Here is a 22,276-nt window from a genome sequence, read left to right as displayed (position 1 = left end):
GCTCCACGAGCAGGGGGAGGGGCTGCGTGTGCCGCACCTGCCCCGGTCTTCCCTGTCACCTCCTGAGTGCAAGTCCTCCAGGAAAACATGAAGCGTGATGTCACAGACCAGGGTGCAGTGGAACTTAGTCTGTGAATCAGGAGCCCCAGGTCCCCATCTCACCCCTGGAGTCCCAGACAGCACTCCCCGCTTCACCCCTTCCTGCCCCACTCTCTCTGCAGCAACCTGCGCCAGATCTTCCAGTCCCTGCCGCCCTTCATGGACATCCTCCTGCTGCTGCTCTTCTTCATGGTCATTTTTGCCATCCTTGGTGAGTCCCCATACCCCAGTGCCCCGGGCGGCCCCTGAACATCAAATCCACGGTTGAAGGAGCATTGACTTTGACAGTGTTAGAAGTCCAGAAAGGAAAAAACAAAACAAAACAAAACAAAAAGTCCAGAAAGGTCTCACAAGTGGTTCAACACCCATGACCTTCAACTTAGGAGATCCACTATTAGGAATAAAACGGGAGCCACGCTGTATCTTTCCGCGAGGTCAGCTCCCTTTCCCATCAGAGCTCCCGCCTGACCTCGGCTACCATCGCACACACATATCTCTATAGTTACACTTCCTGTTTCCTTAAACCACAAGTAAGTGCGATTGCTTTGCAAATTGAAGCATCTTACGTAAGTGGTCACGTAACGTGTGTGTGCCCTCCTGCGAAGTTTCTTCCGTTTTCACTATTACACATCACACTGCTGGGAATGCTCGCACATCTGTGAGAGTTTGTCCAGGACGTGTGCCTGGGGTGGGATCATGTGCACATTTCAGCCTCCCCAGGTTCAAAAGCAAGATCATGGCCTTTCTAACCCTGGGGAAGCCTTGCCTCTTCAGATAAGGCCAAGTATTAATGTGACAGCCACATCCAGACACAGGGCTTAGACGGTGGAGACCCTGGGACATGGCTGGGAAGCCTGGAGTCTCTTCTCTGGTCCTGGGATGGCGAAGACAGGAGAACCAGAGAGCCCTGCATCTAAGGCCAGTGCCTTAGGCCCTTCTGATTGCTGTGTCCTGAGCCGTTGACTCCCGCGTTACCTCCTGACCCCCACCCTACCACCCCGGGTCTCTGCAGAATTCCCTTTCTGCTCCAAGGGGGCTACTTCTCCTGAGGTCAGAGCTTCTCCCCTTTCCCCACTCTACTTCGAGGACTCAGGGAATAGCCTATTCCAGGAGGGAGGCTACTGGTGGTGTTCCCACCCCAGGACCCTGGGCCATTGGAGAACACGGGGATCCCTTTGGAATTGTTACTTGGCTGTCCTGTTCCCCAAAGCAAAATTACAAACCAGCAGTCGGTTTCCAGATCCAGCCTTGGTCTGAAAATGTTGAGCCAACATTTAAAAATTAGATTTCTTGCCTGAAAATACAGATTTCCAGCCTTGAAAAATTTTTTAATCTTCTTTTCAAAAATTAACAAATTGGAGATGGAATCGACATATAACACCGTATTAGTTTTGGGTGCACAACATAACGACTTGATACTCATGTATATCATGATCCCCACAGTAAGTCTCGTTAACATCCGTCCCCACAGTTACAGTTTTTTTTCTTGTGATGAGAACTTTCAAATAGATGATATATTATCTGCTCTCTGAGCAACTTCCAAATATATGAGAGTGTTGTTAACTAGCCATCGTGCTGTACATGTGGCCTTTTCAAACAGTAGACTCAGTGGTTCTTGGGCCACATTTCCAAAGGACAACATTTCTGCCATGTCCAAGCACACCTGCTCCTTCAGACAGAGCACGGAGTGTTTTCCAGAATGCCCTAGTCCGCACCACTCCCTGATGCTCTCCCTTTGCCCCCCTGTGCTCGTTTACATTTGTGCAATCCTTTGATGTCTGGGTTGGGGTCCTCTGCTCTAACCTTTTTTTATGTTTTCTGCCACCTTCTAGGTTTCTACTTGTTCTCCCCTAATCCTTCAGACCCTGTAAGTAATCTTTGTATTTGTCTTTCTTTTTTTGTTGTTATTCTTGGTGTTTTTAAAAATTTTTTGTTTGTTGTTATTTGTTTGTTTGCTTGTTTTTAGAGAGAGAGAGAGCACATGCATGCATGGGAGGGGGGCAGAGGGATAGAGAGAATCTTAAGCGGTTTCCATGCCAACGTGGGGCTTGATCCCATGACCCTGAGATCATGACCCGAGCTGAAATCAAGAGTCAGATGCTTAACCGACCAAGCCATCCAGGCATCCTTATCTGTTTCCTTTTTTTATGTGGGGCCTTTCCCCTCAGGGGAATGTGTGACCATGGCCACTTAGAAAGGTCTCTCAGCATAATTTATGGCGCCGGAAAGCTCCTGTCACCCTTACTTGAACTGCTCCCTTTTTTAAGCACCAAGGGGATCCCCCTTCCTGCCCTTGAGACACGTTTCCAGGATCATAGTCCCAGTCAGTTGTCTGCTTCTGCCAGAAGCACAGAGTTCAGGAAGGCAGAGGCAGCTGGACTCCGCATTTGCTCCTTCCTCTGTCCTCAGGATTTCTTGGGAGGAGGCGGAGTTGGTGGGGTGGGGAGGGGAGGAGCAGGCCGGGGCCCTCCAGGTGGCCCATGGCGGCCTGTTTCTGGTGCCAGTGCATTCTTCTGCCTTCTTTCCCTACAGTACTTCAGCACGCTGGAGAACAGCATCGTCAGTCTGTTTGTCCTTCTGACCACAGCCAAGTGAGTGTGGGCTCTGCTTGGGCCTGGGCCCTCTGCCGGTGCCCCAGGCTCTTCTCTTTTCAGCCAAGAATGTTCCACACCTGAGCGCAGACAGGTGCCCGGGGATGGGGGTGGCCGGATGAGCTCAAAGCCCATGGACTGAGAGGAGGGAAGGCAGAAAAGAGAGATGTCCTCTGGGAGGATGGAGAAAGGGAGAAAGATGTGGGGCCCTGCGGTAATGCTCTGCACATTCAGTTTCCCAGACGTGATGATGCCCTCCTACTCCCGGAACCCCTGGTCCTGTGTCTTCTTCATTGTCTACCTCTCCATTGAGCTGTACTTCATCATGAACCTGGTGAGTGAGCACCCGTCTCGCCCCCTCGGAGCTGCCATCCCAGCCGGCACAGCACCGGGCCCCGAGGGGATGAAGTAGAGACCGCTCGTGGCCTCCTTTGGGGAGGGGTCCCAGGCCGTGCTCAAGTGTGGTGTGGCGGCAGACGCCCTGTCGGGACCTGAGTTCTGCTGCTTACAGGGTCGTGGCCTCCCCAAGGTGGTGCTGCTGAACCGTTAGCGCTGGACTGAGCCTGCTAGGTCAGGCCACCTGGGGCTGTTTGTTCTCCAGCAAACACGTGTCAGAATAACTATAAAAGCTGGTTGGGGCGCCTGGTGGCCCAGTCGGTTGAGCGACCACCTCTTGATTTCAGCTCAGGTCATGATCTCAGGGTCGTGAGATCGTCCCCCCCTTCCCCCCATCCCCGCACACACGTGTGCTCTCGCTCTCTCCCTCTAAATAAATAAATAAATAAAAGAACTATGAAAGCCATGGCCAGGCACTGGGCAAAGTGCTCTATATATGAGGATTAAATGATTTATCACAAAACCCCTGGAGCTACTATTACGATTTTCAGCATACCGACGCGGAAACTGGGGGCCAGAGCGGCACAGTGACTTGCCCACAGCCGCACAGCGGCATATTAATGATACAGTCTGCATTATCTGCATTATTATTAGCGTGGGACGGCCCGGTGAGCTGGTCGGACCGCGGAGCCCCACTGCACCCATGTGTCTGTTTCCCCCCCACCCCCCACTGACCGGGAGCCATCAGAAAAGCCAACACAGGGGGCGCCTGGGTGGCTCAGTGGGTTAAGCCTCTGCCTTCGGCTCAGGTCATGATCTCAGGATCCTGGGATCGAGCCCCACATCGGGCTCTCTGCTCAGTGGGGAGCCTGCTTCCCTCTCTCTCTGCCTGCCTCTCTGCCTACTTGTGATCTCTGTCTGTCAAATAAATAAATAAAATCTTTAAAAAAAAAAAAAAAAGAAAAGCCAACACAGGGCACCCTCTGCTCAGAAGAACATGACGTCCCCGCACACACTGGGAACTTTTGGAGGTTTTGCCGAGGCCCAGCTGGCCACCAGGAAGGTTCCTGCCATCAGCAGGTTGCCCCGAAGAGGAGGCCCTCAGGCCCACGTGGAGGGCACATGTCAGTGCCAAAACTATCAGAGAAGCTTTATCAAGTGTTGGCGTTTGTTTTTTATTATTTTTAGTTTTTTTTAAAGATTTTATTTATTTGTCAGAGAGAGAGAGAGAGGACAATCGGGGAGTGGCAGGCAGAAGGAGAAGCAGACCCCCCCACCACTGAGCAGGGACCCCGATATGGAACTCCATCCCAGGACCTTGAGATCATGACCTGAGCTAAAGGCAGATGCCTAATGGACACCACCCAGGCGACCCCTGGCTTTATATTTTATATTTTATTATTTTTTTAAAGATTTTATTTTTAAGTAATCTGTACACCCAGTGTGGTGCTGGAACTCACAACCCTGAGATCAAGAATCATATGCTCTCCCAGCTGAGCCAGCCAGGTGGCCCAAGTCTTGTGATTATTTTTATACTTTCAAGAGCATCCTTACCCTGCTTCCCACAGTCAGGCCCAGGGTAGAAATGGAAAGCAGTTACCCTGGGGTGGACTTGTGAAATGTCCTAAAAACTGGAAGTCTTAAAAAGGAAAATATTTTCCTTTTTTTATTCTTTAAAACCAAAATGTTGGCTATCTATATACGTGTTATAGTTCTTATGTACTGTTGTCAGTTTAGAATCATAAAAATATATTCTGTGTGACTGATTTGCTTCAATTTGTAGCATATTTAGAGCTGCGAAAATCTAGGGCATGGGTCAGCAAACTGCAGCCTCCTGGCCAAAGCCAGCCCACCGCCTGTTTCTATAAATAAAGTTTTATTGGCCCACCGCCATGTCCATTTGTTTATGTATCATCTGTGGCTGATTCCATGCTACAGCTGCAAGGTTGAGTAGTTTTAACAGACACCATCTGGCCTTCAGAGCCTGAAATATTTGCTGTCTGTCCTGCTACAGAAAAAGTTTGCTGACCCTCCCTTGATCTAAAGGGGAAAAATGGCAGACCAGTTCAAAGGGATGGAAAAGACAAGAGAGTTTCCCTCAAAATATTTTCGAGAGAAAAAGAAAGCGTTTCCAAAAAAGCCTTCTTTCAATTTTGTTCCTGCCCTCCCAGTGCCCTTTGATAATGCAGACTGTATCATTAATATGCCAGCTCTGGAATTAGGCAGCCTGGGAATGTTGTGCCCTGGAGGACAGACTGCCCCACTGCCCTGATTTCTGGGGCCACGCATGAACCCGTGACTCACAGGAAACAAGGGGGGCTGGCAGGAAGAAGTGCCCCGTGTTCCTTCCTGTTTGGGAGGTTGGGATGGACACAGGCTCTCTGGCCACGATACTGGGCCAAACTGGGTGTCGAACCCAGTGTGTTCCTCTCGCCGCTTCCCCTTAGAGCACTGCCCAGCCTGTCATGAGCTTGGGCAGAGAGGAGCACTTGGGGGAAAGTAGAATAATGACTTCATGTATCCAAAGAGAGAATACTTAGATATAGCTGTGGATGGCCTTCCCCTGCTGATGCTTTGAGACAAACTTCCTATACAAGGGGCAGGTGGTAGGGTCTTCTCAAGCCCCCTCTTCTGGGGTGGCTGGAACTGCCCAACCCCTTGAGGCCCCACCCAGCAGGGGAGCCAGGTTCTGTGTTCTTTGCTCATAGCTTCTGGCCGTGGTGTTCGACACCTTCAACGACATTGAGAAACGCAAGTTCAAGTCCCTGCTGCTGCACAAGCGAACCGCCATCCAGCACGCCTACCGCCTGCTCGTCAGCCAGCGGGTAGGGACGGCTGGGGTGGGCCTGGCAGGGGAGTGGTCCCTGCTGCCCCTCACTTGCCCCGAGCAGCCCCCGAAGCACGGCAGGGCCAGCAGCCAGGAGTTGTGTCCCTGGGAGAACAGGGAAGAGCCGGGTGCCCTGGGATCCCTTGTTGTCCTTGGGCTTCCCCCCAGGGAAGGGGCAGTCTGGGCTCTGCATCTTCCTGCGTTCACACAGCCGTCTGCCCTGACCCCGCAGAGGCCCGCCGGCATCTCCTACAGGCAGTTTGAAGGCTTAATGCGCTTCTACAGGCCCCGGATGAGTGCCAGGGAGCGTTACCTGACTTTCAAGGCCCTGAATCAGAGCAACACACCTCTGCTCAGGTAGGACTGGACCAGGTGGGACTGGGTGGCCAAAGGCGCTTGTGAGTGGGAGTTGCAGGGGGCAAAGGCCCCAGCAGCTGGGGAGCAAAGACGCTTGTAGAGACGAGTTTTCCCCACAGAGATTCTTCTACATGTAGATGGTATCGTGCATCAGGTTTCTTTTCACAAGTAACAGAAGTCCAGCCCAAACCCAGTTCAAGCTGGCTTGACAAAAAAGGAATGCACGGGCTGGTGAAATGGACTGGCCCGGCCACTTGCTTTCAGCCCTGAACGAGGTGGGGTAATGCTGTGCGAGCAGAGCCCCAGGGCCAGTCAGGCACACACGCACACGAGCACACGCACACGCGCACACGTGCACACGCGCACACACATGCTCTCAGCCCTGGCAGAGCCTCCAGAACCAGCCCTGAGATCTGCATGGGCAGTCTTGGTGTTCCAGACTGCTGACGATCGGAACCCTTCTTTCTGGGGAAGGAAGCGGGCCAGCTTTAGAAACAGGAGTAACCGAGCTCTGTTTGGGCTGAACTCAGCCCCCGGTGTTCCACGAAGTCCTCTGCTAGTGGAGGCTCTGTCTAAGAGTTACAGCCATCCCGTGAGGGGGCGGGATGAACGCTGTCTGTGGTCAGTGTAGACGAAGCAGATTCAGTATGTGTGGCGCCTGGAGGGAGGAGATGAAATGCCCCCAGGTAAGGGTCCCTGGGGCCCCAAGGTGCTGAAACTCATAGATGTCCCCTCCCCCATTGAAAGGAGCACATGTGGACAAGGGAGACCTGAAGCTCAGTGGGAACACGTTCTGATTTTTTTTCCTTTTACCTTTTCACGTTGCTTACAACAGCCTGAAGGATTTTTATGACATCTATGAAGTCGCTGCCTTGAAGTGGAAGGTGAGTGCTCGTGTGTGCGGGACCAAAGACCAGAGAGCTGGCTGCTGGGGGCTGGGGGGATGAGGCTCACTGCCCTGGAGGCCCAGCTCCTTCCCCACTGGAGCAGCTCTCAGCTCTCGGCTTGGCGCCCCGCACTGCAGGATTATAGGAGGCCCCCCACATGCCATGATAGTTGCCCTGTAGCTTCCTCGTTAGGAGCACTGAATCTCGGGTAGACCCCATTAGTCACGGACATTGGGCAAGTTACCGAACCTTCCCAAGGCCCGTCTGACCTGGGAAATGGCAGAACAATGATCCCTACCTACAGTCACCTTCAGGATTACACGAAAAGAAGGCATGTGCGTGGCTCCACTTACAGGCTCCGTGGACAGTGGCATCGTGGTCCTTATTCCCACCCCTGAGTGTTTTCATTGCTCCCCAAGTTAGCCAGGGGTGCAGGGCAGGAAAGCAGCAGCCTGACCCCCCGGGCAAGGTTCTGCTCACCATTCCTCACACCCCCTCTCCATGGCCCTGTCTTCTGGCCAGGCCAAGAGAAATCGAGAACACTGGTTTGATGAGCTTCCCAGAACAGCATTCCTCATCTTCAAAGGTAAGGTTGACCTGAGTATGACACCTGGGCAGCTGGGGACAGATGGAGGCTTCCGGGGACCATAGACGAGCATTGAAGAGCCTGCTCCCAGGGTGTGTGTGTACGTGTGCATCTGGATGTGTGCGTACCAGAGGCAGACAGTGCGCTCACCCCAGCCGGCAGGTAAGTGCAGTTTTTAAAAAGGTAATAGGACCGCATTATCAATTCTCTTCTCAAACCTTCTTTTGGGCCTAATAACAGATTCCAGCCATCCTCCTGTGGCAGGATGTATAGCAAGTGTAGATGGTCCCTGACATCATGCTTGCCCAGCATAAAATTCAAAATTCTCAAATCCAAGTGTTGCCCCTTAATTGAATGCCAGTTCTGAAGTTCTGTGGCAGGGCGTGGTTAGCTTGCGGGGGATTTTGCTTGCAAAAAGCCTGGAAGCCTGGGTGCGGTCCGTTGGGAACAAGAGTCAGGACGGGGTTTCTTCCGCAGCTAGGGCTTTGGGCACCGCTGTTAGCCTATAGTCTTTAAGAGTTTTCCATTCCACAGAGTGATAGTTACTCAAGTGGATGAACATAGTCCCGGGTCGAGCCAGCAACAAGTTAAGGTTAGCAGTGGCCAGCAAAGCTTCGCTCTGCTCCATTCTGGCTCTGAGCTGCCCGGGCTCTCCCCAGAGCAGCTGTTGGCTCTGTGGTCTTGCCCGAGCACAAGTGTGGGGCCGCTCTCAGAGCACGCCCTCCTTCCTCACCCCTGGGCGTAAACACCCCAAGTGCTCATGTGTGCGGTAGGAGAAAGTGTCCTTGCAAATGGAGATTTCGATGTTAACATGTCTTCTCTTCAAATAGGAATTAACATCCTTGTGAAGTCCAAGGCCTTCCAGTATTTCATGTGTAAGTGTGAAATACCACAGCTCCAGGCCCCATCCTGCCTGAGTCTTTCACATTCCAGAAGGTGGAGAGGCAAGGGATTAGCTGTGATGCCATGTAGTTGACTTTTTATTACAGAAAGTCCAAGCATGTGTAAAAGTGGGGAGAGGATTATGAGTACCCGCATACCCATCACCCAGCTTCAGCGGCTGTCACCCCACGGCCGGTCTTTCTGTCTGTCTGTACCCACCTCGCTGAGGCTCATCATCCCCTCTCTAGACCTGGAGATTTTGGAAGCACATTTCAGAACCACAAGAAGTGTTTGGTTGCTCTGTCACTTGAGTGGGTTTCAATCTGTAGGTTTCTCTTCCCTCCCTTTTCTCCATCTTGTGACACTGAGTTGAAGAAACAGGACTGTTGGCCTTCAGTCTTGTTTTTGCATGTTCCTCTGTTGTGTATTTCCTGTCATTCCCGTTATCCAGTGGTTACATCTAGAGCTGTGTTTTCCAGTGTGGTAGCAATTTGCCAGGTGTGGCTTTTTAAATTTAAGCAACTAAAATGAAAAAAGCCACAGTAGCTACATTTCAAGTGCTCAGTCACTGCAGACAGCTAACAACTACCAGTGGGCAGCCCAGAGGAGGCAATTTCTGTTGTCATAGGAAGTTCTCTTGGATAGTACTGATGGAGTGTCCTGATGGCGTTCAGTCTTTCTAAGGAACTCTGGTTCCATTTAGTGGGAAATGGTGTTTAGACACCACAGTTTGAAATGTTGAAGGTGCTCGCGGCTTGGAGTTGGTTATTATTTCTAGGCCTTTCCATGGACAGAGGTGGGATTTTGCTTTTAAAGATAAACCATTTCAGGAGTTGATCCTGACTTTTCTAATTCAAATCCAGGACTACTGCGTTTTTACCAAACTTCCTTACCCTTTCATATCCAGATCCCACCCCTGGCCCCCCTCTGTCTTAAAATCCTGGTTCCCAATACCACTCACACAGTTACTCATTCGCTGTACCCCACAGTAGACTCATAACCATCTTCAGATGGCGATCCCAACACAGTCCCAGCAACACAGAGACTAGAACACCCCCGCAGGGACATATGTTCACATGACACATGTTAAAGTCATCTGTAGTAGTCCTTTCTCCACATGGCGGTGTTACCACCTGGACGCACATTTAGTTTTCTTTATTTCATTTTATTTTTGATTTTCAGGGATTGCTTTTTTGACATCTTTGTTTTATACTTATGTAAATTATCTACGTAGTTCCAAGTCAGATCTACAAAACAAATATATTTAAGGATATCTCATTTACATCCTGTCAAACCTCCTCCAATGGATAATTTTTATTTTGGTTTCTTCTTCCATTATTTAAAAACTATAAGTAGATGTATATATATTCCTATCCCCATGTCTTAACGATGGCATACTTCATATACACTCTTTCCCACTTTGCTTTTTTTCGCTTAACCGCATATCCCAGAGACCACTCCCTCATTTCTTTTTAGAGTTGATACTTCACCATTTCACGAATGTGTCATAGTTGATCCAACCAGTCCACTGCTGATCATTTAGGGCACTTCTAGATTTTTGCTCTCATGAACAGTTCTCCAGCAGATGGCTTGCAGGACACGTTTTGTGTTTTGCTGTTATCTCATGGGGGGGTGGATCGCTAAAAAGTTGTTGGTATGTAAAAGGCCAAATGAATATGTCATTCTGCTAACCAGTTCATGCAGTCATCTTAAAATCACCTGTCTCCAGGGAAGGGCAACCATTTTAATGCGCAAACGTCTTTTACACTGACGTGGAATGGCCTGTAGGATTTACTGAGACAGCTGGTATCCCTACGGCGACATAGAGCATGCTTCCGGAAACCTGTGGCTGTTTTCTGAGTGAAACCACTGGTTGATGTAGCTCCTGTGAATTCACTGATCTATCCCATGGGTGTGTGGAGCATCTCCCGGGGGCTGCTTGTGTAAAGTCGCCAGGGGGCTACAGTGCTGAGCTCTAGGTTCGTACACCCATCCGTGTTTTCTCTCTTACGGGCCTGTCTGTTTGCAGACCTGGTGGTGGCTGTCAACGGGGTCTGGATCCTCGTGGAGACCTTCATGCTGAAAGGTGAGCCCTGGCCGGGGGACCAGCCGGTCCTGTGGGCACACCTGCCGCCCCCCTCGCCTGACTTCCCACCTCTTGTCTCACAGGTGGGAACTTCTTCTCCAAGAACGTGCCCTGGAGTTACGTCGTCTTTCTGACTAGTAGGTTTCTGAACGTGGCTTTGCTGAACTGCTTGTCTGAAACCCTGGCCTGGGCCGGGAAACCTCAGAAGGGCCTCGGTTCCCGGGCAGGCCGGGTGGTGGGAGGGGCTGGGGCCAGGCCGCTACTAACTGCCTCCTCCTGTTCCCAGTCTATGGCGTGGAGCTGTTCCTGAAGGTTGCTGGCCTTGGCCCTGTGCAATACCTGTCCTCCGGGTGGAATCTGTGAGTGGACTGCATGTTTCTTTCTTTTTTTTTTTTTAAAGATTTTATTTATTTATTTGACACACAGAGAGAGATCTCAAGTAGGCAGAGAGGCAGGCAGAGAGAGAGAGAGAGAGAGAGAGGGAAGCAGGCTCCCTGCTGAGCAGAGAGCCCGATGCGGGACTCGATCCCAGGACCCCGAGATCATGACCTGAGCCGAAGGCAGCGGCTTAACCCACTGAGCCACCCAGGCGCCCCTGGACTGTGTGTTTCTTAACCATGGCCGAGACCGAGAGGGCCGCGGGTCCGCTCCCTACACACCCGCAGCATGCGCAGTGGTCTGCAGTGGCAGGAGGAGGGGCCAAGGACAGGACAAGGCCTTTGTCTCCAGGAAGAGTTCTGCGTGTGGCTCTGGGACTTGCCAGCATCAGGCTCTTGGCCTACTCTCTCGGGCCCTCCTTGTGTATTCCTCCTAGACATGGCCTCTTAAAGGGCCTCAGGCTGGCTGGCTCTAACTAGTCATTTAGTCCCTGCACCTGTCGCTGACGACTAAGCTCTTTGCTCCTGCATAAAAACCATGATTCCATCAGAGAAGGAAGCTCCCCCACCCACTTCGGTCAGCCACTAGCTGGGGGTGGTGAAGAGACCTGAGCAGCTCTCGTCCCCATCCACAGAGACCTCCAAGGCCACTTACTGTCCACTTAAGTGAACTTACCCACAAAATGAGGCTATACTCACGAGGCCTGGGTCTTGACAGTTAGAGAAGAATCCAGGCAGAGCAGTGGGGGGCTGAGCACCGTGCTGCCTTCGGGGTCTCCGTGCATGTCTGCAGGGAGGGAAGGCTCCCTGTCTCGAGCAGGGCTGGCTGGCTAGCCTTGGGGGGAATCCAGTTGCCCATCCTGCCTCTTCCCTCAGTGACCTCATCGGGGTCAGAGGTCACCCATATAACCCAACATCTGCCGTTAGACCAGTGCAGGACCTTTGGGCTTTGGAGGGGGTGGTATTTCCTGGGCATTTCTGATCCCCGCTATGTATGCTGTGCCTGGGGGTCCAGCCAAGCTGGCCTCAGAAACCCCAGGGCAGTAAGAAGCTGCTTCCCGAGCTGTGCAGCTGTAGGCTCTCGCTCTTACGGGGGTCAGCATGTGGGTTCGCTGGAAGGGAGCACTGAGAACAGGGCTGGGGAGCAGGGAGTGTGGGAGAGAGGCGGGCCCGGGCAGGCCGAATGGACCTTGCTTCTCCCTCTCCCTCCGAGGTTCGACTTCTCGGTCACAGTGTTCGCCTTCCTGGGACTGCTGGCTCTGGCCTTCGACATGGAGCCCTTTTATTTCATAGTGGTCCTGCGTCCCCTCCAGCTGCTGAGGTGACAGGGGCAGGGGCAGGGTGGGGAAAGCCTTGGGACTGGTCTGGGAAGTGGCAGGATGGTGCGAGAAGATTCACGAGCCTGGTGTCAGAGACGCACCCCACTGTGGAGGCTCCCGGCTCCCGTCTCCACTTGTGGGGGCGTGCGGCTTGCCCATCTCCTCACCTCATAGGGGTGGTTGCCTCTGACCGTGGAGGGGAAGCATGGCCTGCAGTGCGGGTGACCTCGGCCTACAGCCACAGAGACACACGTGCTCAGGGTCATAAACCAGAAGGCCACAGCCTCTGAGGGTACAGGAGGATTTTTGAGGGGCCCCAGGGTTTTCTGGCACAGCATCTTGTCAAGAAAACCCCTCCCTGGGTCTCCGCTTTTCCGCAGAGACAGCTGTGGGGCATTAGTAAGGCACTGCTCCGTGGAACCCCCTTCCTGCCTGGGGAGCATGAGCTCTTGGTGTCTCCAGTGGATTGTGGTGTCCAGCCACGATCCCATACGTGTCCCTCCTGGGAGGAGAGGTGGATGTGGGCATGGCGATCGGGGGCAGTGTTTCTATCTAGAAGAACCCGCAGCTGTGCCCCTGTGGTGGTGGCCAGGGGTGGGGGGATGTCCACTTCCTCCCCACACACCATGGCCCTTTCTTGGCCGCCGAGCTGCCGTGCCCCCGGTTCCTCTACAGGCGTGGCTTCTGTTCCCTTCTTGCCTCACTGTGCCGGGTGAGGACTTGTCTCTCTCAGAGCCTCCTGGTTCTGTTGCTGACCAGTGGCGAACAGCCACAGCTGCCTCTTCCACCAAAGAAGAGGCTGGGGAGATGCCCCCGGGCCGGCAGCAGGGTGGGCAGCAGGGCTCGGGTGGGCGAGAGGCCCGGGCCATCCCCTCCCGTCTGTACTGGGGGTGGGGAGGGGGCTGCGGCACTCTGAACACCAGCCGGTCTCTCTTCAGGCTGTTTAAGTTGAAGAAGCGCTACCGCAACGTGCTAGACACCATGTTTGAGCTGCTGCCCCGGATGGCCAGGTACTGCCTGCCTCTCAGCCCCCGGGGCCAGGCGCTGCGAGGCTTGCGCCCCCAGGGGGCAGCTGGGTGGTAGTCTGGGGAGAGGAGGCGGCCCACAGAGGACTGACATCGAGGGTCTGACGGGTCTCCAAGGAGACTGAGCTGTTGACCACCACAGGTCTCCCTGGTACCACTTTCCTCCACTGACCTGTCTGAAATACTGAGTAGGGAGGGCAGGGAGCTGTCCACTCACTTACCACCTGTGTCTACATTCACAGGTAAGGGGTCACCTGTGAGTCTACCTTCACAGGTAAGGGGTGAATCTCCGGTAAGGGGCATCTGTTAGTAGAGTCCTGGCTCGAGCCGTTTTTGACCCCAGACCTGAATCACGAGGCCCCTTGCCTGCAGGCACTTTCCAGTCGGTAAACCTGGCTAGGGGCATGCCTGTCCATCAGTCAGCGCAGTGGGTCTGAGGACGCGGGGCTGCCGGAGGCGCTGGTCTCTCCTTCCTGGCCCTTAGTCACCCTGTCCCTTCTGACCCTCCTCCCCAGCCTGGGCCTCACCCTGCTCATCTTCTACTACTCCTTCGCCATCGTGGGCATGGAATTCTTCTGTGGAATCCTCTACCCCAACTGCTGCAAGTGAGTACATGGTGTGCGCCCCCAACCCTGCCCACCCCCAGGCAGCCCGTGTTTCCCGAGGACCCAAGCCAGGACCGATGTGCTGCCCCCAGCCCCTCTAAGCGGGTCCCCCGCAGCCTTGGGGGCCGCAGGGACACGGTCCCTGAGCCACAGCACCCTTCGAAGCCCCTGGAATCACTTTGCTTTGCTTTCCGGGGCCTTAGTTGAATACAGTAGCCACGTGAGGGACCTGGAATCAGAGGGCTGTCTCTGAAGCGAGGACATCTGAACAGGTTTCCCATCCCCTTGCCCTTGGGGCTGAGGTCTGAAGGTCTGCCCTCAACCGGGAGTGGCCCGAGGCCCGAGTTCTTTGGCTTCCTCTCACTTCTCTGGGGGCGATGGGGACTCGGCAGACTCCTCGGCTCGGGCCTCCTGGCAGCATCAGGCCGATGGACACCCACGGGAAGGCCTTGGGGGGCAGGGGAGGAGTGTGGAGAGCACAAGCTCCCATGACCTCTCCCTCCTGCATGCCACCACAATGAAAGCAGTGTGCTCGGACTTTAATTCTCCAGTGAGTGTTCTCCAAACTTTAGCCCATGAGGCCTCAAGCACAAACTCCTTCCAAAGACACTGGCAGCCGTTTTGAATGTCAGCCTGGGCTCAGAACCAGGCCGAGAACAGTGGGCCACAAACTCCACAGTGGGCCAGAGCCGCCAGGGCAGCTGCCCAAGGCCCGGCACTCTGAATTCTGAGCAAGTTCCCTGGGGGCCCAAGGACCAGACACGTGGAAACATCGGCATGAATGTTAACAGAGCCAACAGAAAGGACTGGAAGGAAAGCTGCACATGAGCTCTTAGAACAGGGGCAGCCTTTTGGAGCATCCCAACCTCGTGCTGGGGCGAGCCTGGCAAGGGGCTTTCTCAGGGTCAGCGGGGTCACTGGCCGGCACCCGGGTCCCAGAGCAGATCGCAGGTGGGGAAAACCAGGGGAGACACTGCCCTTCGCTCCCTCCAGTAGCTGGGAGGGAGGTGGCTTCCCTGGTGGCAGAGCAATGCCCAGTGGACACAGATAAGCAGGGGGCAAGCCCAGGAGTCCCCAGCTACACCCGAGGGCCGCCCTTGAGCCAGGAACGTGGGCCGGAGAGCTGGGGGCTGGGCCAGGACGGCCGCTCCCGGTCAGAGCTTGGTTCACTTAAGCCTTTTGTCCTTGGTCGAGGTGACCGATTTTCTTGTGCCCTTCCCTTCTGCCCCTCTGTCTCCCTGGCCAGTACGAGCACTGTGGCCGATGCCTACCGCTGGCTCAACCACACCGTGGGCAACCGGACTGTCGTGGACGAAGGCTACTACTATCTCAATAACTTTGACAACATCCTGAATAGCTTCGGTGAGTGCGGAGACCACAGGCGGCACAGTCCCCAGACCCACTGCCTTTGTTACCGCGGGCCCCAGACGCGGCCTAGCAGAGCTGTCTGAGGCCTCCTGGGTCCTCTGGAGCCTCAGCAGGGCCTGTGGTTGGCCTTGCCGCAGGGGTGGAGGCCGGGCCAGATCCCAGCACCCACTCACCACCAGCTTTTGTTCCTGGGAGTGGAGAGCTCATGCTTTGCTCAGAAGGGGACCAGGGGACCCACCCCCAGTCACGGCCCCACAGTTGCAGGGTGGGACAAGCCACACCAACCTGCCACAGCGCCCTGCACTGACCCCAGCTCAGGTCCACACAGTGCTGCTCCCGTGTTCTGTGGAGAGGCCGGGGCAGGGGCAAGGGCAGGGCTAGGGCACGGCTCAAGAGGAATGGGAGCCCCTCACGGCATCCCAGAACCACAGCAAGTCAGGTCTGATGCTTTTTCCCCACCGCCCAACCCCAGCCCTGGTTCGTCCCAGGCTGCTGAGGCAACGGGCATGCCCTTTGGGAGACGGGTCAAGAGGGCAGCACTGTGGGGTGGGCGCTCAGGGAGGGCCTTGGAACGCACAGCCCACGCTGGCAGATGAGGACGCCATCATTTAGGTGCGTGGTACCCCGGACACATGGAGAGAGGCCACTTGAAACAGACTTGGAAAAAGCGAGTCTCATTCTCCCTTCCCTTTGGCAGTGACCTTGTTCGAGCTCACGGTTGTCAACAACTGGTACATCATTATGGTAAGGACCTTGGTCAGCTGCTGGGGGCATCTTCCCGCCATCCTCTGAGTCCGGCTCTGGTCTTGCCTGGCCCCCGATGGGATGTATCACTCTTCCGCTCTCTCTTGGGGTTGGAGTTCTGCCCAGAACCCACAGTGCAGGCTGGGCCCCAGGAGCTACCCCTCTGCGTTTGCATCCCTGCCCCTTGCATGTCCCCTAGTGGCCTGGAGATGCCAGTTAGCATGTGGGTCTCTGGCCTCCCACCACTGTCAAGGAGCAGCGTGGCAAGAGTTGTTAGGTTTTGTTTTCCATTCCTTAAATTCTTCCAAGTCTTCTGCCCCTGCTTGGGACAAAGACTGCCCGTGTCAATGCTGAACCCTGCCACCCTGGGGAGCGTCCGAGGCTCATGCAGCACGGAAGAGTTTTTAGACCCTGGGAGTGAGGGTCCCCCCTCCCGTGTCTCCCACAATAGACACTCCCGTGTCTACCCAATCTGCCCGGGCAGATCGGGTAGGGTCTGTAAAGAGCATGTGGGGGACCGTGGAGTGGCCCAAGTACACAGTGACCCGGCCCCGCCCGGGCACTCACTCACTGGCCGCCTCCCCGTGTCCCCAGGAAGGTGTCACCTCTCAGACCTCACACTGGAGCCGCCTGTACTTCATGACTTTTTACATCGTGACCATGGTAGGTCCCTGGCCATGCTCTCTGCCCGTCAACACTCAGAGTCTCCAGCCGCCCCCGCCCGGTGGGCGGCCACCGAGGGATGAGGGGCCTGGACTGGGGTCAGCATCTGACCGAGCTCGTCTGGGTGCGGGTCCTACAGCAGCTCACGCACCCCTTCCCGCTCTCTGCACCCGGCCAGGTGGTGATGACCATCATTGTCGCCTTCATCCTCGAGGCCTTCGTCTTCCGAATGAACTACAGCCGCAAGAACCAGGACTCGGAAGGTCTGTGCAAGCAGCCGTGGCCAGAGCCTTCCCACTGCTCGTCTGCCTGGCTGCCCGGCTGTCCCGCTGTCTAGCTGTCCAGCTGTCCAGGCTTCTGGCAATTCAGCGTATCTGTCTGGTTTATCTGTTACATCTCTCATGTGCATTGATTTTCAAATGCTTTTTTTTTCTTTTTTGATATTCAAATACTTAATGATGGGAGAAAGCTCTTGATAATCATGTTCAAAATAAAGACAGTCCATGTCCGAGATTAGAAGAATCGCAGAGCAGAGACAGGCCTATTGTGAACACAGCAGCCTTCTGGCTGTCCTTTCCGCTGTGACCTCCGCATCTCTAAATCACCCGGTCACGGTGGGCTCTAGATTGAAAGGGTGTGAATGCTGTGCCCGTGCCTCATCCTCCTGCAGCTGGATGACCGCGGCTCTGGCAATGGCCTCGCCTCTTCCGGGGTGCAGAGCTTTGTCCGTACCGATCCTTCCAGATTCTCCATCAGAGCCGCTACAGACCTGTTCATTGTTTCCAAGTCCGTCTTATCAGGCCATCTGACCATTTTGACTCCGAGACTCCCTGCTGAAACCCTCTGTCCCCTATAAGCTGCTGGCCCAGCCAGTGCCGCCCGCACCCGCAGCAAAAGGAGGGAAGGGATGTACGTGCCAGACAGTGAGGGTTTGGGGGGGGGTGGGCGCCATGCTGATGCGGGTTTTCTCAGAGAAGGAACCTTAGGACGCCTGCCGGGGCCGCAGGGAAGAGGGCCGAATCAGGCCAAACCAGATTGGGGGGCTCTGAGCCCCAGGCTCCTTCCCAGCCCTGGCCTCCCCTCCCACAGTTGACAGCGGCATCACCCTCGAGAAGGAAATCTCCAAAGATGAGCTGACTGCTGTTCTGGAGCTCTACCGGGAGGGGCACGGAGCCACGTCCGACGTGGCCCGGCTGCTCCAGGTCCTCTCCCAGATGGAGAGGCACGAGGTGAGGAGCCGTGGGGCCGCCTCCGATGGAGGGGCAGGTTTCGGCTTAGTGGAGGGTCTGCCCCGCTTGGGCCCACCCCAAGTCTCTGCTCTTTTTTTTAGCAAAACACCGTGGTGTTTCTGGGACGGAGATCAAGGACCAAAAGTGACCTGAGCCTAAAGATGTACCAAGAGGAAATTCAGGTGGGAGCACCCCTGCCCCTGCTGCCTAGACCCTCCCAGCTCCTGCCTGGGGGTGGGCCTCCCTGCTGCTGAGCAGGGATGCCCTCCTGTCCCTATCCTGAGTGTGCAGGCGGGGAGGCTCCGGCAAGGATCAGGGCCATCCATTGGGACCGCAGCCAGTGGAGTCTGGGACGCAGGGCTGGGTGGAGCTCTGGCTTGGCCGTGAACCCTCCGCCCTTCCCCATCACGAGCAGCTCTCCCATATGGCCCTGCTGCTTGAGCATTCTCCAGAACCTACCCTGATTCTTACTCTGAGCCGGAGCCACAAGCGTGGCATGCACAGCAGGAGACATCGTGGCCAAGAGGGGCTGCAGGGACCTGGAGAGCTGGCAAGGGCAGGGCTCATCGGAGGGGGCGGCCTCTGCTCAGGGCCATCAGATTCTCCGTTTGAGGTTTTTGTTGTTGTTCTAATTTAAGAGAAGGGAGAAGTCAAATTTTTAAAAATTTTTTTAAGTAAAATGAAGTTTTGAAGTAAAATTAAATTTTTAAGTAAAATTTCCCCATCTTTCCACATCAGCAGCTAAGTAAGCGAGCTTGCAAAGCAAGCTGGGGGGCTAATGCCCCACGTCCCCGGCAGAACCCCACAGAGCGCAGGTCGCCAGCATGTGAGCTCTGCTTTGGCTCTTCTCTTCAGCCTCCAGGTCCCAGGGCTCGGGGGAGGGTCTCCCACACCACCCATCGTGACTCTGCAGTTTCTGGCATCCTCACAGCTAGAAATCCTCTGTTTCCACGGGGACAGTGATGACCACTGCTGCTTCCCCGAGCTGACTCACACAGTCCTGAGAACATGTGCTCAGCTGCTGTCCTTTGTCCTCTGCCCATGGGTCCCCTCCTGGCCTCAGTGTCCCACTCTCTACAGTGAGGGGGCACAGAAAGAAGGCCATCTGTCTTGTTGAAGCTCCACACGTAAGGCAGCTTTTCTGATTCCTTAATCACCTGAACACCCGTCTCCGAAAATGTCAGATGACATAACAATATGGGTCTTAGGCGGGTTACATTTTTTTTTTGCAAAATGATTTCACGGCCTTACCGGGGGTACCAAAAGCAATGTGGGAGTTCGGAGAGGCCCTCAACGTCTTCCAGCTTCATACAGCTACTAAGCCTCGGTTTTCTCGGGTGTATCATGAGGACATGGTTCCTGCCGAGCTCAAAAGGGATAACACCCGGGAATCCCTTTGTGAAGGACAAAAGATTATGTTCACAACCAAACAGAGGGTGATGATGACTACCTGGGCTTTGCTTAAAGAGACGCTATGTGCCAAGGAGAACATTTATAAGGAGGCTTGCAAACCTCTAATCAATAAGGGAAAGATTTCACAGTAATTTTTCTATCCAGGCCATATGCAGAATTCCCAGCAGGTCCGGGGGTGTCCTGAGTGAGGCTGGCTCCCACTGGCCTCTGTGTACCGCGGGCAGGTGGGGGGTGCCCTCCAGGCTGGGGCAAGCGTGGGGCAGGCGGGGACGGGTGCAGGCCGCTCAGTGCCCCATCCGCACTCTGCCCTAGGAGTGGTACGAGGAGCACGCCCGCAAGCAGGAGCAGCAGGAGGGACCGCTCGGTGGCAGCGGCCGGGGCCCCGCCCCCCAGCACCTCCCAGGCAGCCGCCAGCGCTCCCAGACCGTCACCTAACTCCAGCACGCGACAGCCATCTCGTCTATGCAGTAACGCAATAGTATTATTTTACTACGACGTATGGAAAAAATGCGTGTGTGTGTGTGTGTACACGCACACGCATTCATATATATGCACATATTTATATATAGGAAGAAAAAAAGACAAGATGGGGCTTGGTGTGTAACCACCCTGCCCTGTTTTTCTTAACCCCAGAGGTCACTTTGGTTTAGCGGGTCAGGCCGCCTGTGAGCTCTTCCTAATGTGGAAGGTTCCAGAAGGCCTCTTCAGAAGAAGACCACTCGGATAGATCCTGCCGATCTCTGAAGGGCTCGCCTTCAAAGTGGGTCAGCCCTCCCTAGGCCAGATCCAAACCGTCTTCCCCACGCTGCGCTCACACTCGCGTCCCAGCTGACGGCTTCCCCACTAACTTTCCCTGCAGCCTGCGTCGCGGAGTGTCTGTGACCGGCGTTAGGGACACAACCACTTAGGATGTGGGTTAGTATTTCTCTATATATGATAATGTAATAGAACATTCCTTTGGGGGACCAGTGCCTAGGACCTAACGGATAGCGTAATCAAGGGGTGTGATCATAGCCACGCGGTCAGATCGCAGCCAGTGCTGGGCAGCGCGAGAGTGTGCGTGATGGCACAAGATTGTGCGAATTTCACAGCCCAGCTCTGTGAGTCTTCCCTCCCGTACTTTCTTTGGTTTAAGTCTTGCGGCTGCAGATCCTTCTAAAATAGCCTCCTTTAGAATCTCAGGAGGAGAGCAAGCAAAAGGCCGGGCTGATGGCTTCCGGACGCATTCCTGAGATGGGCTTTCTCCACTCGATCCCTTTTCCTTGGGATTACCTTGTTCAGCAGAGAGACATCTCGGTTAACACGGGATTCTGCTGAAGACAACGGCAGATCCTTCACACCGTACATTAGGTTCTGCTGCTAGAAAGGGGTGCACAGAGCTGACACTCACCCAGGGGGGTCCATGCGGGCCTGCGCCTGAGCCCCTGCTGGTCCACTGGGACAGCTCCCCCCACCCCCACCTTAAGCAGTCCCCTCTGTGGACTTGCCCCAAGGTTTTTCACTGGCACACCTAGCTTCAGGTGAGCCCTTGATTAACCGAGACCCCCCCCATATCTTGGGGGGGTTCTCCTGAGGTCAGCTTGGTTGGGTAGGACCGGTGCTTGAATCCAGAGCGGACGGTGGGGTGGGCAGCCCGGTGAGCGCTGTTGGCGGCAGCAGAAGCGGGGTCAGAGCAGAGGGAGTTCTGGTTCAGCTCCGCTGGGCTGCAGACCTAGCACAGGGCAGGAGGCAGAGGCGCTGGGATGAAAGGGGTCGGCAGGGGGCAGGGGAAGCAGCCCCCACTGGGCATCCCGGTCTAACCCCAGCTTTCCAGATGCCTCCACTGCCTCCCAGGACTTAGGAAGGTGGGTGGGCAGAAGTCTCTCCCTGCCACGCCTTCTTCCTAGCAGGGCACGGCCTGATCCCAGGGGTGCCAACCTGGCGGCCCCGGAGGGGCTGATACCCAGAGCCAGCACTGCGGAGCTGTGCCCCTCACCAAGGCAGGAGTGGCAGGCATTTGTTTCTGTTTTTAAAGCACAGCCCTTTGGGGGAAACAATGAACCAGGGAGATCCCCATGGGGCATCAGGAGACTGGCATTGTCTTCTCTGGCTCTGGAGGGCCACCAGCCAGCACACGCAGCTCTGCACCGAGCCCCAGGCCAGAACCCCTCGCCCTCTCCAGAGAAGGAACTTTATTTATAATTTGCACAATTGGGTGCCTTTTAGCCTTTGTGTGTTGAAATGGGTATTTTGGAATCAGGAGTCAAGGGACAGCTTTCAAAGGAGGACAGGTCCTCTGCCCTGAGTGTTTGAGCTTCATTCTAGTCCCTTCCCCTGGTGAACCAGGGAGGGGTGCCAGGGTAGTTGAGGCCCCTTGTGTGCGGGTGGTACCAGCCCCAGTCCTCTGAGAAAGGCCCTGATTTTAGCTAGATGGGATGAATGCTGCCACAATTGCGCTGCAGGCCAGACTCTGGCCAGTAGAGGGCGCTTGTCATTGAGGCTAAGGACAGCTGGCCCCCTTGGGCTCACCGAGGCCTGTGAGATCCGAGGGACCTGGGACATCACCCAGTTCAGATGCCCTCTCACCATCCTTGTCCTAGCCGAATGAAACCAAGGTCAAACCAACCTGCCCTTGGCCATGATGGCAGTATGCCCCTGCCCCGCTTTGGGGGGACACCACCTGGTCCCTCCTCCTCGCCTCCCTCCCCGAACCCAGCCTTACTCCACACCACGTGACAATCATTTTGTATGGATAGCGGGAGCAACGCTGTAAGGTTTTGTACATTGGTGATTTGTTACCTAGAAAACCCACTGTGTCTCCAGATTTCTGGCATATTAATAAAAAAGCCTCTGCTTTGTAAACGTGGCTGCTGCCTCGTGACTTCCCCCGAGTGACGTTCTAT

General features: G+C 54.9%; 1 protein-coding gene across 5 annotated transcripts in view; it reads left to right on the top strand.

Annotated features, from left to right (window-relative positions):
* The window catches only part of TPCN1 (two pore segment channel 1), a 60,817-nt gene extending 38,588 nt beyond the window's left edge, over window positions 1-22,229 (top strand). For all 5 annotated transcript variants that reach the window (XM_046024320.1, XM_046024317.1, XM_046024316.1 and 2 more), the window contains 22 exons: window positions 222-310; window positions 1,932-1,966; window positions 2,632-2,690; window positions 2,925-3,024; window positions 5,735-5,851; window positions 6,086-6,210; window positions 7,046-7,094; window positions 7,620-7,683; window positions 8,514-8,558; window positions 10,595-10,651; window positions 10,735-10,788; window positions 10,938-11,010; window positions 12,242-12,349; window positions 13,286-13,357; window positions 13,888-13,977; window positions 15,224-15,339; window positions 16,043-16,089; window positions 16,684-16,752; window positions 16,931-17,015; window positions 17,842-17,981; window positions 18,083-18,163; window positions 19,707-22,229. In XM_046024320.1, coding sequence (XP_045880276.1) covers window positions 222-310; window positions 1,932-1,966; window positions 2,632-2,690; window positions 2,925-3,024; window positions 5,735-5,851; window positions 6,086-6,210; window positions 7,046-7,094; window positions 7,620-7,683; window positions 8,514-8,558; window positions 10,595-10,651; window positions 10,735-10,788; window positions 10,938-11,010; window positions 12,242-12,349; window positions 13,286-13,357; window positions 13,888-13,977; window positions 15,224-15,339; window positions 16,043-16,089; window positions 16,684-16,752; window positions 16,931-17,015; window positions 17,842-17,981; window positions 18,083-18,163; window positions 19,707-19,829 — 1,798 coding nt within the window. In that variant the 3' untranslated portion in view covers window positions 19,830-22,229. The remainder of the gene's footprint in view (window positions 1-221; window positions 311-1,931; window positions 1,967-2,631; window positions 2,691-2,924; window positions 3,025-5,734; window positions 5,852-6,085; window positions 6,211-7,045; window positions 7,095-7,619; window positions 7,684-8,513; window positions 8,559-10,594; window positions 10,652-10,734; window positions 10,789-10,937; window positions 11,011-12,241; window positions 12,350-13,285; window positions 13,358-13,887; window positions 13,978-15,223; window positions 15,340-16,042; window positions 16,090-16,683; window positions 16,753-16,930; window positions 17,016-17,841; window positions 17,982-18,082; window positions 18,164-19,706) is intronic.
* Window positions 22,230-22,276: the final 47 nt, after the last annotated feature.

This window comes from Meles meles, chromosome 12 (assembly GCF_922984935.1).
Source record: "Meles meles chromosome 12, mMelMel3.1 paternal haplotype, whole genome shotgun sequence".
Lineage (NCBI taxonomy): Eukaryota > Metazoa > Chordata > Mammalia > Carnivora > Mustelidae > Meles > Meles meles.
This window is presented reverse-complemented; position numbering and strand designations above follow the sequence as displayed.